This window comes from Aspergillus neoniger (genome assembly GCF_003184625.1).
Source record: "Aspergillus neoniger CBS 115656 unplaced genomic scaffold BO87scaffold_59, whole genome shotgun sequence".
NCBI classification, from domain to species: Eukaryota; Fungi; Ascomycota; class Eurotiomycetes; order Eurotiales; family Aspergillaceae; genus Aspergillus; species Aspergillus neoniger.
Window position 1 is genome coordinate 16719 of NW_020291187.1, and position 17387 is coordinate 34105.

Genomic DNA, 17387 nt, shown 5'->3' on the forward strand with positions numbered 1-17387 from the left:
CAACTTCGCGCAAATTAAGCATGCGGCAGCCGCCGATCGGCTCCACCATGGTCTTGGCATACTGATTTACTTGAGTGCGATAAGGCTGTACATCCCGACCAGCGGCTTATTTGCGCTCCTAGATGCGCCTAGCGGCGTTGTTCGATGACAGATCTGCTGTGTTTCTTTTGCTCGGAAAATGAAATAACGTAACGTACTGCGCCCGAGCATATCCTCTAGCCCTGTTGCTCTTTGATTTTGGCGAGGCTTTGAAGGGTGATGATGAAAATATATAATGACTTGTTTGTCGTCGTCAAAACGATTTCAATGAGCTGCTGAACTGTCGATTTACGCCGCATTGCCAATTATATTTGTTTCAGTTTGATTCAATATGTCTATCTTAAGTCGAAGTGCTGGCAGCTATGGCTGTCCTATACCGGACCATCTCGAACAACGTGAGTAGTTGTTACATCCTTATACCACAGATGCGACGAACTAGCTGACCTCGGGACAGTCGACGTTGGTCCCTTCGTGGGGAATCTCACCTTCTATCAATTCAACATCATTGTATCCGGTGTTTGCACAGCGATTGTGTTATTCCTCATCTTGGGCCTTATGGGTCGACATGCGATGCATATGAGCAATCCTAACGAGCAACTAAAGTAAAGACATTCGACAAAGGGGGGAAGTATCGAGGTTGCTGACAATATTGTGATAGAATAATGCGAATCTGCAACCTCATCCCGTCATATCAAGTCCTTTCCTACATCTCAATCTGCTTTCCGAACTCCTACATCTACCTACAAGGGTTCACCGAGGTTCTACAGGGCGTGGCGTTATACGCCTTCCTGATGCTACTTTGTGATTACATGGCTCCTGATGATAAGAGCAAAGTGAAGTTTTTCTCTTCGCTCGAGACGAAAAGACAGTGGCAGCCGAAGAAGAAGAGGAATGGTCTTGCCTTTTTGAGTGTGAGTTGTTCGGCAGCAGAAAAGGCATTAATGTGAACAGTAACTGATCGCTTCTTTCCGTCTAGTTGACCTGGTACTCAGTCCTCCAATACCCTGTCATCACTTGGAGTACCGCTATTGTCCAAGTAGTGACACAGTCAATGCATGTCTACTGCCTTGAAAGCAACGCTCCTCATTTCGCTCACATTTGGGTATGTAATATGTTTCCATGTCTGACTGCGTTGTAAATAGTCACTAATAAGATCAACAGCTCCAAGTGGTCACATCAGTGTCAACGTCCATAGCCATCAATGCTATAATCCAATTCTATGTGAACATGAAGGGATACATGACAGAGCACAAGCCACTGCTGAAGCTAATGGCATTCAAACTGATCGTTGGTCTAATCTTGCTTGAGAAGGTATTCATCAGGCACCCTGAAAATGTATCCAGAAACAAGCGGATATATCTAACACCAACTAGATTCTGTTCCTCATCCTCACTAGCACAAAAGTTCTCACATACCCGCCTTCGATGACCTACATCGACACACTGATGGGCCTCCCAACAATGCTTATCTGTGTGCAGATGGTGCCGCTCTCCTTCCTAGTTCTTTATGCCTACCGCACAAAACCCTACGAGATCTCAACCTCGGTGAGCAGGCTGCGACCCCAGGCATACCAGGCTCTTGAGTCAGACCAGGACGAGGAGGTCTTACTGAACGACCCGCCCAAACGGTATCAAGGTGGAGCTTGGGGTTTACGTGCCTGGGCTATGTACTTAAACCCGCTCGTACTGTTCCAGGATGTCTATTCGGCTTATGTCATGATACATAATGCGCGGTCTCTGCAGAAGGTTCAACAGAGGGAAGAACCAGAGCAGGAGGAGATGGCAGGGTGGGAGACGAGGTATGACCCTTGTGAGAGGAGCCGACGAATGGCTTGAGAAGCCAAATTCAAAGCCCACTGCAGGTGGCGTGCATTGTGGCGGAGAGAGTGGAGGGACCCTGGCGAGATTTCACTGCGATTGACAGGTGCATTAGCTATGGAACAACAAAGACCCTTTCATAAGTTTGGATGGTACGATGACTCAGTGGTCGAGACGGTTTAGTTAGTTGTAGAATTTAGGTGAAGGATCCCTTTAAAACATTACTTGTCTAACGGTGGTTCCTCGATACTTTTGCTTTTTACTTCGTCAAGTGTCTCCATTACTTAGGCGGTATGAATGTTGCTATGAAGTGCCATGTTAGGTGTTTCCGGTGCCTTCATCTTGCATACATGGCAGTATAAACGTATCTTGACTACAAGGAGTTACACCTATCTATAATAGTTAGTGCTTGAAGAACGGGAAAACATTAGCGATGTGGATAACCCTTCTGTTATATCGAACTAGGGACACGTCAATCTCAGGAGCATACTTCAAAACGAATGACAGCAGTTGTCAAAGCTTAGATCCTCTTATTCTTCTTCCCAGGAACAGTCCTTCTCTGCACACTCTGTTCAGCGGCTCCTTCCACATATGAAGTTCTGCTACCAAAGAACATAACAAAACCAATATCAATGGTCCATCAAACATCCGGCCCGCGACACGGGTAACTCAATTACTTCAAGATCCTATATTCCTCCTTTGCATGGCAACCAATCTCCCTGTTTTATTTTGATGCTGGGGACTAGGTGGGAGGTTATCAAATTCAAAACCAACCCGGTGCTGGGTAATTGGCGTTCTCCACGGTTGCCTCCTGTGCGGACTGGTCGTCACTCTTGGTCTATGAATGTCCAAGTCAGCCCTCGTTCCTATCAAAATCCCATCCCTGTTTCCCTTTCGACAAAGCATTCTGGGATTCTCCGAGGGTCATGGGTGTATAGTGCATTCTTACCGAGGCAGTCAAGGCGAGGGTCGCGGAGACCAGCATGAGAGTGGTAAGAAGAAACTTCATTCTGAATGATCGGTGAAAGGGGAACGAGCACGATGAAGTGGAACGAGAAAGAAGAAAAAGCAGAACGTGAATTCCAAGGGCAAGAGGAGAAATTCGAATTAATTTTGTGAATCTAGATGTGTCTAAGGGATTTATTCCAGTTTGTTGGAGACGGGTTGACTAGGTGGTTCGAGGGGGCCTTTATACTTGAGCATGATAGTCAGGTCAAATTTCCTTGCGTATAATTTGATCACCTCTGAACTTGCCATATCCAGCATTGTTTGTCTACACCTCTTTGTGTAAGCGTCATACTTAGCTGGAAGATCAGGGATGGCGAGCCATTAGGTATGGATGAGTAGCAAGGATGGCAAGCAGGGGGGAACAAACTGCATGTATGCTGAAAGAAATGTGTGATGGACGAAAAGACAAACATTTAACTCAGGTGAGAATATCTTGAGTGATGCCTATACCGATGAGAGACATCAACCCGCGATGCACTTTATGGGTCTCATTATGAATGATGGTTGTAGCGCTGCAATGCAGACTGGACAAGCATGAAAGTAGTTATGAGATGAGATTGAAACGAAGACCTTCGATCTGTACATCCATGAAGCGATAAATTGCGCCAATTTGGTATCGTTGATATAATCCTGATTCTTACTATGTTGGTGTATGGCTTCTGAGCTCTGATCCACCTATCTTGTCCTTACATGGAAGCCTCTTCCGCAACATTCGACCCCGGGATGAAGACTACGGCGCCTTGTTTCACAGCTGGCAGCCTTGCTTTTCTGGCTCCTCCCCAGCTCCATTCTCTGAATGTAATCACTTCTGCAAGCTGGGATGCAAATAATGGCGGACTGTGTTGGGTACTACTTAGTCATCCCAGCAGTAGCAATGATGGTGAGGGGTCGGCAACATTAGACAGGGCGTACCTGAACTGAAACACAATGTCACACGTTATTGAGCCTTGCATGGTATGGTGCATGCCGAGGGGTGATCATCCGCGGCGCTACGATCAACCGTCTTCCTTGCAGTGCTGTCTCGGGACGAATTCCTTGCACGAATCAAAGGTGATAGACCACTTCTTTAAGCATCGCTTCGAGGGGGCCTTTTAAAAAGCTACAACAGTATCACTTTCATCTCGAACTGCACGTCATTATTGTCAGACTAAAAGGGCGATAGATCCTTTTGCAATGAGTGACGCAAAGTACAAGGAATTAGATGAAGACAATGAGTCTGGAGCTTTGTTGTCACAGACCCGGACTCGAGATCATCGATCCCTCCGCCAACTAAATGTGTCGAGGCTCTTGCTCTATATTTCTCTAGGATTCAGCATTTCCGTCAATCTGCTTGGGTTGTTGTATGCTATCCGACACTCCAATGATATCATTATTTCAAATCCCCTTTTTTGTTAGTTGATCCTTCACACAAACCTTAACATCGCAACCGCGGACTTTGTTTTACTGATGCGACAATCTCGATAAAACAGCACCAGCAAACAAGCTCATAAAGTACAAAACCGTGAGATTTGAAAGCGGGTTCGCGAAAAAGACCCCGTATATGGGTCCGCCCACCGAGGCTTATGACAAAGCCTGGGAGGATCTGTACAATTGTAAGATATCCTCTGCGTACCCAAATCGCATTGATGTAACACTTGACTGATCTGTACTCTATGATATCGTCGTTCAACGGACAAAGACGGTATCATCAAGATTCCCCAATCTGAGGCAGCCCAGCTAGTAAATTACACCATGCCACTAGCCTCCGAGCCAGGAATGTACATGGTGGAGTTAGACGTGTTCCATCAGCTTCACTGTCTGGTAATACCACCGAACCCCCTAGTTCGTCCAAAAGATCGTTTTCCCAGTGAATCTAATACTCCATTTTCCCAACATCATATCCACAAAAAGGCCTGGGGCCACGACATGGGCGTTAATATGAGTGACCCGGATGATGTAGAGAACTTTTGGACACATTTGGACCATTGTTCTGAGTCGATTCGTCAAAATCTAATGTGCTCCTCTGATCTATCAACTATCCATTGGTTGTGCGTAGAAGAAGACCAGACATGGAAAGCAGATGGCCGAGTGATGCACACCTGTCGCGACTTTGAGGCGATTCGGGACTGGGCGTTCGAAAACAGGGCAGGTATGATAGATCGTACTGTGTGGGTGCCGGATCCGTTGAGGGGGGAGATCTAGGAAGCAACTTCGAGTTTCCCACGAAAACCCTTTCCTGTGGTCATGCGAAATGGTTGTATGCATTGTTTGGCTACTTCGTGATTCGGGCCTGTCTAGTGTGGAGCTGCTGCATAATGCACCCAGATCAAGTAAGGAATATGTCAGTATCGCGTCCCACCCGTCCGAAAGGGCAAAATTCCACCTGGCAAAGCGCCACCCCCAATTTCTCGAACCAGCTTGCCTACTGTCATATTGTAATGGAGGTCTTCACATAGTGTACCTTGATACTTTCTCGTAGCCGTAATTCCTACGAAGCGTGACTATGTGCTCTCATTGGATCACGATGCCGCTGCACTGTTGGTCTCGACGCTAAAGTGGCCTGGTTCACCTTAGGTGTACGACAACTCTCCCTACTATTACACTCTGCTTTACCTCTACACCAGGAGATGGGACTATTTCTCTTGCTAGATAAGCAAAGGTAGAAGATATGTTGGGACATCTACTCGTTAGAAGCAAGGAAAGGGCAGAGAGTTGTATTTGTTGTTCCTATCTAGGGGTTGCGCAGCGAGACGCGTAGAAGTAGGGGTTGTTTGGTATGTAAGGGTCACGTGACCGAGGCTACTAGTATTACTGCTTCAACAAGATATCTTGTTTTGCACACTATTGCACGGGATAGCCTGTCCCAACATGCTCACTTATAACTTGGCCCTGGCCTCCGGGGACACCGCAACCACGACTAGTACTGCCTCGTATCCTGAGCTCTAGCAGACTTAAAAGGAGGTGCGCGCAGCTTTGGTGGTGTCACTCACATGACTCTGCGATGGTCCCCTTTCACCCCAACATTGGGAGGGGTCATATCTCAGGCTTCGAAATCGTCAAGGTGGTGTGGTCGCACCGCATCAGCGTTCAGCGCGTCAATCCGCGCCGCCGCGGAGATGATGAAATCAACCTTTCGCAGTGGGCGCCATTACCTGCTGCCGGTACATCATCCCTTAGGCTCGAAGACCACCAGACAGACAACTCTGCCGAAAAGCCAAGTGTGTGCCACCAGTGCGTCTTGCAGCGGAACTCGTTCGCAACCACGACTATATTACTACCAATCGAGACATCATCATAGGTACACGCGAAGTTTTCGAGGAGGTGATATGCCCCCTGCGCAAGATGAAGGCGGTGACTTCCACCCTGGTAATCCAGCCCTTGCTTCGCTCGTCGACAGCCAAAGGTGACCGCAAAAATGTTAGCGTACTCTTCACCCGGCGTCGGCGCAGGGTAACAGCTACATCGGCTCGCGGTCGCGCGAGATCATTTAAAAGCCCGACGCGGTAGTCAAAGCGATGGACATTATGAGTCAACCGTATCGGTAATCGATTGATTGTCGAAATAGTGTAGGCTACTTCAGGGCATAGATGTTACGGAAGGCTTGGAAAGTCCTGGTTTCAGACGGGCGCCATCATTGGGGACGTCTTTGTGGTTTCGAGCTCAGCTCAGAGAGGATATAGACTACTGCAACAGCATCAGCCCAAACGACTTTGGTGATAAGTACGACTTTTGTTCATGAGTGAGGAAGAAGGGGTAATGATGATAATTATATTTAAGAAATTGATACAGAATAATCACAAGACCGTCCGGACATATACAACAACAAAAGAAACAAACGAAACCCAAGCAGCCACTACGGCTGTGAACCTCTTATTTCCCTGAAGCCACACAATATTAGTATGGCAAACTCGTCGTGTATTCAGATAATACGGTGTCTAACGTGATTGCTCTACCATCCTCAAGGCCTCTTCGAACTCCTCAATTGTGCGGGGGGTAAACTCCACATTGGGAGAACGCAACCTATAATTCAACGCATTAGCTCAACCTCACCACAAGATTGTATAGACAGCAGAGCCACGGGGTGGATGGATGTCAAGCATACCCCCAACGAGAACGACAGGTGAACCAAGAACAGAGCAAACCTAAGAGAACCCCGAACAACACCGCCAGCACGGCGAACCCAACGACGGCAGCGACCCCTTGTGGGGTTTGGAGAAACGACATTTGGAATCTTGAGGGGAGGGGAGAGGCGGGGGGGTCTTTTCCTTATTGTTTAGAGAGAAGGAATTTTTCTTTTCGAGAAAAGCAGCGAGAAAGGAGGATCTTCTCTTATGTGAGAGTGGGATGCTACTGGGATGGTGTCTAAGTTCTGTTTGGTATACATCAACTTCTATATTTCGAGACACCTAAGGAAAGAGCACTGCTCAATTCCAATGCCACCTTCCTTTGGAAGCACAAGTATATATCATCGGAAGTTACTTAGCCCGAGAGTGATCAGGGACAGGGGTAAAACACCGGAAGCCGCGTACAACCGGCTACCAGTTGCCAATTGATATATAATCACGGGTACTCCAATGCTGCAGTATGCATTGTGCTCCCCAACACAACCCTCTGCATGAGAAGGATTAGAGCGCTGCTAGTTGATTCATTTTGCAGACCGGATAGCAATTAGATTGAGTATATCTTTAAATCATGCAGAGCGAGAAAGACATATGACCAGCGACTACTCTCCAACGCTACCCAACTTATACTGCGCCCTCAAGAGTTTAACGATGTGATCAGCCAATGACCCCAAATTGCCAGCCTTTGTAATTTCAGACAACGGGACATCAAGATGAATAGTTCGCCGCACCCAACTTCTCATCTCAATTGCCACCAGCGAGTCGATTGCGAAACCGGCAGCCTCTTCATCAGTCAGTTTTCGACCATTCGAGATCGTACCCGCAATAAGGTGAGCCATGTTCCATTTGAACTCGGTAATCGCATCAGTCTTGTTCAGTAATGAAGGGTCTTGATGGACATTGTTAAGAAATTCGCGCAGCCGATGTTCAGGTCCGTTCGTTTCCTCATCCATCGACGCCTGCCCTAAGTTGCTGTGCATAGCAAACCGGGCATCGCGCCCCCATAACCGCATGAGCGAAGCGCTTTCACTCTTACCAGTTTTGTCGGAAATGCCAACGTCCAGTATTCCTGAGCACTGCTGATTCGGAAGGGAGTCTTCAATGCTGACTTGGAACGAGTCAAGGACGGCCCGTTCTGTTATGGGCTGAGCCGAGGCCACGCTGGTCGTTTGGGCAAAGTCCGCCCGCTCACTGATGATGCCTACATCTTCAACCGGGCCCAGATTCAGGACCGACGCCGCCAAACCACGCTGCCTCCGGTATGTGGCAAGCCCGGTCAGAAAAGTGTTTGAGGCAGCGTAGTTGGCCTGACCCAGGGACCCTGCGGAACCAGCGATCGAACCGAACATGACAAAGAATGACAGGTCCATGCCCTGGGTTGCAGTGTGTAGATTCCAGGTGCCGGTGACTTTGGGGGCTAGCCCGCTATCCCATTCCTCCGGTGTCATGTGCTCGAAGGTTCGGTCCTTTTAAATGACTATCAGTTCATGGTGTCGATAAAGGTGGTAAGTGGCGGTTGTCAAACCTGCAAATTCAATGCCATCTGGACGACGCCAGTGAGACGGTTCGTACAATTTCCGATTGCTCGTTGAACATCGGCAGGGTCAGTAACAGTGCCTGCCACACAGCTAACGCCGTAGCCTTGAACCTCTAGCTCCTTTATGAACTTCCGATGTTCATCCTTCTCAGCCGATGGGGAGAGGTACACTATCTCGCGAGCCCCATGTTCAACTAGCCACCGAGAGACTGATCTCCCAATGCCACCGAGGCCCCCGACGATGAGGTACGCTGCATTGGCTGGAAAGGAAGCCTTGGATTTTACGGGCCCGCATGGTAACTGCGCCGGATCTGGTGTCATCTGGATTACGACTTTTCCCATATGCTTACCCGTCTGTAGGTATCGGAACGCCTCCTTCACTTGGGCAGTATCAAAAACATGAACAGGCCGAATGGGTCGGATCTGGCCTTTTTGGAAAAGCTCGAAGCATGTCCTCACTGTGCTAAAAGGATATCAGTTTCTCGAGACTCAAACACATGGGAATGATGCGTATATGTACCTTATCGCTATATCAGGACGGTCCCGACTGACGTTCGCAAGATTAACCGCATGAAACGAGCGGTCTTCGGCAAACGGGCTCAGACTGAGCAATCCATGGGATAGAATGTCACGTCGTCCGATTTCAATCATTTTCCCATAGGCTGCCACACATTCCCAGGATGCATGTAGTAACTCACCACTCAGTGAGTTGAGGACGATGTCGACTCCACGTCCACCAGTGGCTCGCATAATATCCGGCAGGAATGATGTATTGCGGGAGTGGAAGATCAGCGCTCTGGGGATCCCATGGGTGTTGACAAGGTACTCTGCCTTCTCCTCGTTTCCAACTGTGGCATAAATCTGCATGAAACATTAACCATACGCACGAAGTGCTGCCATGAAAAGCACGATGGGCTACTTACCGTAGCACCGAGCATCTGGCAAATATTTATGGCTGCGATACCAACCCCACCGGCAGCAGAGTGAATGAGGACCGACTGGATGGTTAGTTAGCCGACATCTTCCCTATACTCTATAGAATGGCAAGTGAACTGACCTGTCCCTTTTGAAGGTTCCCAACCTGCATTAGCGAGTAAATAACCGTGCAATAGACTGTCAGCATGGCGGCACCATCTCCCAAAGCAAGGCTATCCGGTAACTTCGAGAGAGCCCCTCGACGTAGAACCGTACGGTTGCAAAATAGGCCGGTCCCCAATGCCCCGACGCGGTCCCCAGGGGCCAGGTCAGTTACATCTGGAGCAACTCGACGCACCACTCCGGTTGCTTCTAGACCCATATCGCTCGGGTTCCCTATAAGTCCCATGGCAACCAAAGTGTCCTACTTTGCCGTTAGAAATACCATCAGACATGGAGAGAAACATGGGAATTTACCTTGAAGTTCAGCCCCACGTAGCTCATGTCAACCTCAACCTCTCCACTCTTCAATTGTAGAGGCGCTACACCAGGTACCCACTGCAGTGTACTAGTCAGTCCAACTTGCTGGATTCCCAACTTCCGTGGTGTATCTATGACAGGCTGCGTCGTGAGGTGATGCGACAGCGACGTTCGATAGGACCGAGCAGTGTGAACAACGCCACCGTCTAAAACGAACTCATACTCCAGATCCGTATCTGGTATTTCACGGGCCTGCTGAATCTTCTCATGTAGTTCAACTAGTGTCTCGGGTGCAGGCTTTCCAACGGAATCAATCTCCAAGAGTGATAGATCTAGCGATAGTTCGCGCCTCAATACCCGAGCAAGACCATGGATAATACTGAAGCGCGGATCCGTGCAGCTAAGTGTACTAGGCTGCGCTACCCATAATATCCTGCATCCCTTACTCTGCATTAAGAAGCGTTGGAGAACCAAAAATTCTTCCTGGGAACACTGAGTGAAGTATGGACTGTCAACCTCCAGTAATGAAACGATGGTGCGACTGCTAAAGGGCGAGCCATCCAAGGTTGACCAGTGGAATTCATAGCCTCTTCTTCGGAAACACGCTGCCACATCTCCAGGCCATCCTGCCTCCTCCGGGTTAGAAGCCAGGATAGTTACCTCTCTGTCAGGGATCGGCTCCTGAACAGGCCTAGAGATGATGGTGAATAACGGCTGAACCGAACCCTCGAGATCGCGCTCGATTGTCTCGCCTCCAGTAAATCCAGCTGCACGAAGCTTCTTGTCCCATTCCTCCCCCGAGATGTAAGGTTTGTCGGGGCGTCCATCGTTTTCACCCAGCCACCAGCCAGGAAGCGCACCCTGCAAAATGAGTCGAAGGGTTAGCGCAATGCCGTGGACATGCGGTTCATACAAGGAAGACTTACCACCACGTAGTCCGTAACAGGTGTATCTAGAATTGTCTCTTAGGAAGAGCTTTTCACATAAGCGAATAGAGCAAAGATGCTTACCCGAATAAAACTCCTGTAGCAGGAAGCGCCCATTCTTGGCAAGCAGCTTGTTGGCGTGTAGCAAAGCCTCATGCAGATTTGGAGCGATGTGCATAACCTAACTCGAGGTTAACCTGTGCGTGATAGTGTACATATTTCACTTACGTTGGAAGCGATGATCAGGTCGAAGCTGTGCTCCTCAAAACCTTGTTCCGTTGGATCACGTGTGATATCCAATGTTCGGTATTCCATATTGGCCTGCCCCTTGAACTTCTCTTGGGCAGTGGCGAAGAATCCCGCGGAAATGTCTGTGAAGACATAGCGAGAGAATATCTGTGCGCCGGTCGGAGACCTCAGAGAAGAGAGTGCCATTTCGCTCATAGAGCCTGTTCCGGCGCCACTCTCTAGGACTCTCATCAATGGATTCGCATGTCCAAGAAGGGAAAACACTTCCGTCAGATCAGTCTCCCGGGACAATGTGTCTTCGTAAAACCTTTCCAATCTATTGCTGGCAACGAGTACCTCTAGCTGGGAGCATTTCCCAGACATGAAATTGGCGGCATTCTCATAGACTGCTCTCATACATTCGATGATGGTTAGACCGGGTAGGTCGGCCGGTATGCTATCAAGGCGGCTGTAGATTCTCTCCAACAAGTCAGCCGGAGGCATATCATTCCACTGGCTTAAGCCTCCATAAGTAGTAGATGACCCATCATTGATTCTAGCCGACGACGGCAGCAGAACATCTTTCACTGCATAGAGAAGGATATCCTGCGTCTCCGGCTGTACTTCCTCGATCCAACTTGAGAGTGGCTGCAGATTTGCATGCACGCCAGCGCGAATTTTAGCGGCCTCCGAAAGAATCCAAGATTTCCATTTCAATAAATGCCCGGTGGATGAATCGATATGTTCGATTCGCTCAGCTGTGGCTCGAATGTGTATCAAGGAAAGGAGCCCAAGAATCCTACGGTGGGTGGCATGTCCAAGATGGGGGCGCGGAGGCAGGATCTTCTCAGGTAGCAGCAAGTTGATATCTGGCTTCCAATGTATCCTTGAAATCAAAGTCAGTGTCATCCGTCCCTGTCTTGCTAGACCCTGCTAGGCCAGCCAGGACTCCGCCTTCAAGGCTGAAAATTGCCTGGCCCTCAGTGATACCGATGATCTTTGCCTGCTGCCCTTTTTCTTTATCTTCAAAAGTCCGAGCTTCGAAAGAAACCCGTGACCATGTCCCGTTATCCACGACGAGGCGCTCAATCTTGGCGGGAATAAAGGCGCCCGAAATGGTGTGCAACCTTCCTCTTGATGCAGCTATACCGATTAGCTGAAGGGCTTGGTCGACGACAGCAGGATGGAGAGGGTAGTGGGTGCCTTTCTGCATTTCAGGCTGGTATACAGTGGCAGCTGCCGCATTGTCAATTGGATCTGCAGAGATGTCTTGCAGACGCTGGAAGTGAGGACCGTATTGCAATCCACATCGCTGGACTGTGCGGTACCACCGTAAGGGTTCCACTACTCTGGGCAAGGGGCTGACCTCTCTACTATTAGCAGAAATAGGGCAGTCACTGCCTGCACGTACGCAGCTCCTGCAGTGCACCGTCCATTTAACCCCGTCGAATGCGGATACAGAAAAGCTGTACCACCCGGACATGACGCCGTCTGCCAGCTCAATTGGCTTGAGGCTTGAAATAACCTCAACCGAAGCATCGCTGGCTATAATTAGGGGAGACTCAAACCGAATGTTCTGTATCGTATAACGGTCCAAACTAGATTCTGATTGGCTACCGAAGATATCCAACTGCCTAATGGCTTCGCCGGCCATGGCAATATACCCGGCAGCTGGGAAGACGACCTCGCCGTGCAGGACATGGTCCGACAGCCATGGCACGTCATCTAGCCGCAGCACATTTCTCCATGATGGTTCCTGGATCGTGGCTTCCATTATCATCGGGCCAAGTAGCTCATGGTGGGGGAGTGATCGTAGCCGCCAATCGCGACTTGGTCTACCCTCGCTCCAGTACATGTCAGTATGCGTCCATGGAAAGCGCGGGATATCGCTGAGGAGTCTACCAGCTTCCACGATTGTGGGAAAGCTGATAAAAGACCTTGTGTTGAACACATGTCCAGCAGTTGTGAGCAGCAGGGATTGTTGGTGGTCATCGTTGCGCGTCAGGGTGGGTATGTACACGGGAGGTGACCGAGGAGCAACTTGAAATATCTGCCGAAGAGGCGCAGATAAAGCGGAATGTGGTCCGACTTCTATGAATAGCTAGCTACCCTCGGTCTCTTTTTGGAGAAACATTTCTACTGCCTTTGAAAAACGCACAGGAGATTCAAATTCCGACGCCAGTAGCTTGGTCCAAGTTGAGAAGGATCAGTAATGATATCCCCAGTGACAGTAGATATCATTGGTCGCATATGTGGTCCTGGATTCATATGAGGTACAAGAGCATCTTCGTATGATGTTCCGATAGTCTCCATTTGCGCTGCAGAATCATATCAATATATATTTTTAGTGGCTCGGCACAGTATATGAGCCATGTTGCTTAGCGTCAAGACTTACGAGAATGGTAGGCAACCTGGACACGCAGCTTTCGACAGAAAGTTCCCGGAAAAGCCGCGGTAATGTTGCTGATTACCTGGGGAATCTGCTCCTTGGGTCCTGAAATCGTCACGTTACGAGGACTGTTTTCGCAAGCGACGACCACCCCGTTGACGAGGAACGGTAGAACTTCCTCATGGCTCAATCCAATAGATGCCATTGCACCGGAGCCCTCCTGTAACTTGGCCAGCCTTCCACGGTAGAATGCAATAATGATAGCTGATTCAACTGTTATCGCACCTGATGCGCAGGCTGCAGCAATCTCACCGCTAGAATGACCAACTACAGTGCTCGGTTGAATACCCCAGTGTGCGAGGATCTGGAGCAATCCGAGCTGTAGGGCAGTGCACAGTGGCTGGGCTAGCTCAACTTCATTGACACGCGAGTCAGTGCCCATGCGTGATAGTTCCTCTATATTCAAGTTAGTATCTGTCAGTGCATGCAGCCTGCAGGCTACTGACCAATCAATGACCATTCTGGGGGATCTGCCAAGTTCTGAAGCACCTTGTCCATCTGCTTAATCGCATTATGGAATAGAGGCTCAGTTTCGAGAAGCTGCCTACCCATTCCCGCCCATTGCGCCCCTTGTCCAGTGAACACGAACGTTAATGTAGGAGAGGGAAGTGTCTTTGGTGACATGTGAAATTGGGACTGGTCCACTGGCGTGTTCGGGTAGACCACCGCGAATGCCCGATGATTGTGATGCTCTCGTCGTGATGCTAATGTATATGCCAAGTCGTGAACGCTCGTGGGGTTAGAGGTTATATAGCCTGCTATGTCTTCTATGCGACGTTGTAAGGACTCTTTGTTGTGAGCAGAAACCACTACGAGGTGCGGACGGTCTGATCCCGGGTGGGACATCTTCTGTACCCCAAATGCAGCCGCAGAATCCAGAATGGCATGCGCGTTGGCTCCGGCTATACCAAATGAATTGATACTCACACGCTCCTGTCGATCATTCGGCCATGGTTGGGCTTTCACTGGAACCTCAATTCCGGAGCCTTCCTTCTGAACAGTGGGATTGGGCTCATGAAAATTGATGTTTGGTGGGATGGTGCGGTGTTCAAGGGCAAGGGTTGCTTTGATGATGCTAGTGAGACCCGAGGCCCCCTCGGAATGACCACAGTTTGGCTTGACCTGTTTTACCATCAGGTTAGGTTATAGAAATCCCGAAAGTCACTTACACTACCCATGAGTACGCCATGGCCCTCGAAGAGCTTGGCCACAACCGACGTCTCAACCGAATCTCCAGCCGACGTACCGGTCCCATGGCATTCGAAAAAGCCCGTGTCGAAAATTTTATGTATCTGGGCCTGTTTGTATGCAGTTCGTATGAGCGCCTCTTGCGCGGTTCCGCTGGGGTTAGTCATGACCGCGGTCCTCCCGTCAAAATTGACGGCCGTGGATCGTATTACCGCACGAACACAGTCGCCATCTCTCAAGGCGTCGCTGAGGCGCTTGATATAGACTGCATTAATTGCCTCTCCACGCCCATACCCGTCCGCATTGGCATCAAAAGTTTGACACTGACCCGAAGGCGACAGAACACCGTTTTGGTTCATGACGCTTGTCATCGTCGGGGTCAATATAAGGTTGGTCCCAGCAACGATGGCAGAGGAGCATTGCCCGGATCGAAGACCCTGACAAGCCTCGTGCAAGCCGACCAGCGAAGCGGAGCATCCGGTTTGAATAGTCATGCTATGGCCTAGTCAGCATTGTCCAAAGAAGCCCATGTTCAGTGATGCTAGTTATACCTCGGCCCGCGAAGGTCAAATTCATACGAGATTCGGTTTGACAAGGCAAAGCCTCCGGTAGCCAGGGCATGATGACGATCTGGACAGGGGTCTAGTCCCTTGAGAGACAACTCCAGCCAATCCTCCCCAAACACTCCGACATAGCAGCCTATGTCCTTTCCGCGCCAACTGGTTTCGCCGGAGTCTTCGAGGCACTCCCACACTACTTCGAGGAGCAACCGTTGCTGGGGATCCATGAGCCTGGCCTCTTTGGCACCAACGGAGAAAAATCCGGCATCAAAGTACGCAGGGTCCTCCTCCAAGAAATATCCGGTCACCGGGGCGGTAGAGGAGTGAAAGAAGGAATTCGCGTTATACCGACTCTTGGGAACAGGGCCATGCCCACTTTTGCCGGAGACGAGCATGTGCCAGAACTCATCTGCGGTGTGAACATTTCCGGGTAATCTCATGCCCATGCCCACAATGGCAATGGGTTCATCTGCTGCGCTTTCGCTTTCGCGACAAAAGCTTCTTTCGTTCATGGGAGTGCTCATCTTTGCTAGTAGTCCAGTTCAGACGTTCTCTCATTGTGATAATGGCCTTAGCGCGGGAGGAAAACATAGTTCTAAGCAGTCCTTCTTCGCTATGTGTAGCTCAAGACGTAGACTATCGGTGATGGAGAAGCAGAGTATGCTTGATTACATCTTCATTTCCGTAAAGGGCAATTTGCATTGGTCCTCTGACGGCAAAAGCCTATGTATGTCTCTAATGCTGTGCGATGCCAATGATCTGTGCAGCACAATATGGACTCAGAACGGCACGTTTCACAACGTCTGCGGGAGCAGCCCTTGCGAGGCGATGGACAATAGGGTCTACATCCTTGCTCCAGGACCGATGTATTGAATTTTCCCCTGCTTTTTTCCTTCTTCCTGTATATCTAAGTTTATCCGAAATCCAAAATTAGCGGGTTCAAGAGTACTCGCAAACAATGGTTGTCTAGCAGAGTTTCTGACCGCCTCTTGTAGGTCGACTAGTGACTCTTCGTAACATAAGCAAAAGCCCTTTTGTACATGATCTGTAGTCAGTAAGGAGTAGGCTCAGACCTATGTATTAACGTGGTCTACCATGTTTACACTGACAGCCTTTCAGAACAAGCCAATTTTGCTGCATCATTGTGCTACCACATCACTGTTGCATTTGAATTCTTTAACTTTGGATAACTTCTCATTACAGGTCACACCGCACAGTGTCTTCGCAGCCATATGAGGGGCCTTCAATCCCAGTTTGTATGTTTTGAGTGAAATATGCTAAGCTCTCAGATCTGACATCAGATCTGTGTACCTCTGCTCGAAGTCGCGAAACAATTCCAGGATTTCCGATGTAAACCCATTCGCACAGTGCTTGAGAAGTGCCGCCCGTAACCCTTCCTTGGCTTCATAGATCTTGCGCAAGACCGCCTGGACAATCGAAAATCCGCTGGGGATCTTCTTCACAAAGGGGACCTACATTTATCAGTATACATTATCACACTAGAAGCCTTCCAGGTAGTATACCTTGCTTGCAGTAGCCACAATAGCCTGAGTCAGGGCGTCGATCATTTCGTAGGTAGCAGTCAAGACTTGATCTTCCTTGTCCCGGCCTTCTGTTACCTCTGTGGATGCGATTCTTTTCTGTGCGATCAAGGCACTATCATGGACTTTGTAGGTGCCCCGAATCAAGTAAAGCAAATTGCTCATACCGCCCTGATATTGTTCGATTTGGGAGGTCATATCTTTCATGGTTTCCGTGAGCATGTTCAATTCCATGACCATGTCCGCTGTCGAAGGATAAGGCTTTCCCGAAGAACGTGGAGCAAATGCTCCTACAAAGGACTTAGAACCCGTCATAGCGATGAGGGATTAGGAGAATCCCGTACTACCTTCGCTTTGGGAAAACCGGATGGTAGATTAATGTGAAAGAAAACGGGCTACTGGATATATTATATGGAAACGAGAAAGATGACCTCTCGATCTGTGTTTTTGATCCTAAGAAAGATCAAGGAATACATTCTCCCTTGCATCTGCTGAAGGTAGAGTCAACGAATAGGCAACAATTATATGCCGTTCACAATATATTTTGAAGGGTTACACCGGATGTCCTGCAGCACAAACCCAAGGGCGCATGCTTTCGT

General features: G+C 49.2%; 5 protein-coding genes across 5 annotated transcripts; 3 read left to right on the forward strand and 2 right to left on the reverse strand.

Moving 5' to 3' along the window:
- Window positions 1-132: 132 nt before the first annotated feature.
- BO87DRAFT_450046 (OSTA/TMEM184 family protein) lies at window positions 133-1874 on the forward strand (the record flags this gene model as incomplete). The annotated part of the gene is made up of 6 exons (XM_025628388.1): window positions 133-434; window positions 494-641; window positions 698-950; window positions 1016-1141; window positions 1201-1350; window positions 1413-1874. Exons 1-6 carry the CDS (start codon window positions 371-373, stop codon window positions 1872-1874), a joined length of 1203 nt encoding a protein of 400 aa, XP_025474256.1. The 5' UTR covers window positions 133-370.
- A 2458-nt stretch (window positions 1875-4332) lies between these two features.
- BO87DRAFT_321272 (oxidase ustYa family protein) lies at window positions 4333-5045 on the forward strand (the record flags this gene model as incomplete). Its single annotated transcript, XM_025619926.1, has 2 exons — window positions 4333-4456; window positions 4543-5045. Coding segments are annotated over 2 exons (627 nt in total), but the record flags the coding sequence as incomplete, so codon positions are not given.
- Window positions 5046-5844: 799 nt separating this feature from the next.
- Window positions 5845-6350, forward strand: BO87DRAFT_431121 (uncharacterized protein; the record flags this gene model as incomplete). The annotated part of the gene is made up of 2 exons (XM_025627575.1): window positions 5845-6004; window positions 6058-6350. 2 exons carry the CDS (start codon window positions 5845-5847, stop codon window positions 6348-6350), a joined length of 453 nt encoding a protein of 150 aa, XP_025474258.1.
- A 1216-nt stretch (window positions 6351-7566) lies between these two features.
- Window positions 7567-15771, reverse strand: BO87DRAFT_450050 (type I polyketide synthase; the record flags this gene model as incomplete). The annotated part of the gene is made up of 16 exons (XM_025628389.1): window positions 7567-8430; window positions 8490-8964; window positions 9022-9362; window positions 9425-9499; window positions 9559-9840; window positions 9894-10757; window positions 10823-10848; window positions 10907-11003; window positions 11051-11287; window positions 11336-11936; window positions 11980-13141; window positions 13228-13368; window positions 13446-13895; window positions 13946-14621; window positions 14669-15182; window positions 15239-15771. 16 exons carry the CDS (start codon window positions 15769-15771, stop codon window positions 7567-7569), a joined length of 7338 nt encoding a protein of 2445 aa, XP_025474259.1.
- Window positions 15772-16446: 675 nt separating this feature from the next.
- Window positions 16447-17256, reverse strand: BO87DRAFT_463501 (uncharacterized protein). Its single transcript, XM_025629238.1, has 2 exons — window positions 16771-17256; window positions 16447-16719 (listed from the first exon to the last, which is right to left on the reverse strand). The coding sequence occupies exons 1-2, from the start codon at window positions 17101-17103 to the stop codon at window positions 16525-16527; spliced, it is 528 nt and encodes a 175-aa protein (XP_025474260.1). The 5' UTR covers window positions 17104-17256; the 3' UTR covers window positions 16447-16524.
- Window positions 17257-17387: the final 131 nt, after the last annotated feature.

Excerpts from the sequence above, each read along its gene's own strand:
- BO87DRAFT_463501 (XM_025629238.1), bottom strand. The coding sequence starts at position 17,103 with ATGACGGGTTCTAAGTCCTTTGTAGGAGCATTTGCTCCACGTTCTTCG. Across the intron at positions 16,720-16,770 it reads TTGTGGCTACTGCAAGCAAG|GTCCCCTTTGTGAAGAAGAT; the intron begins GTATACTACCTG and ends TGATAAATGTAG.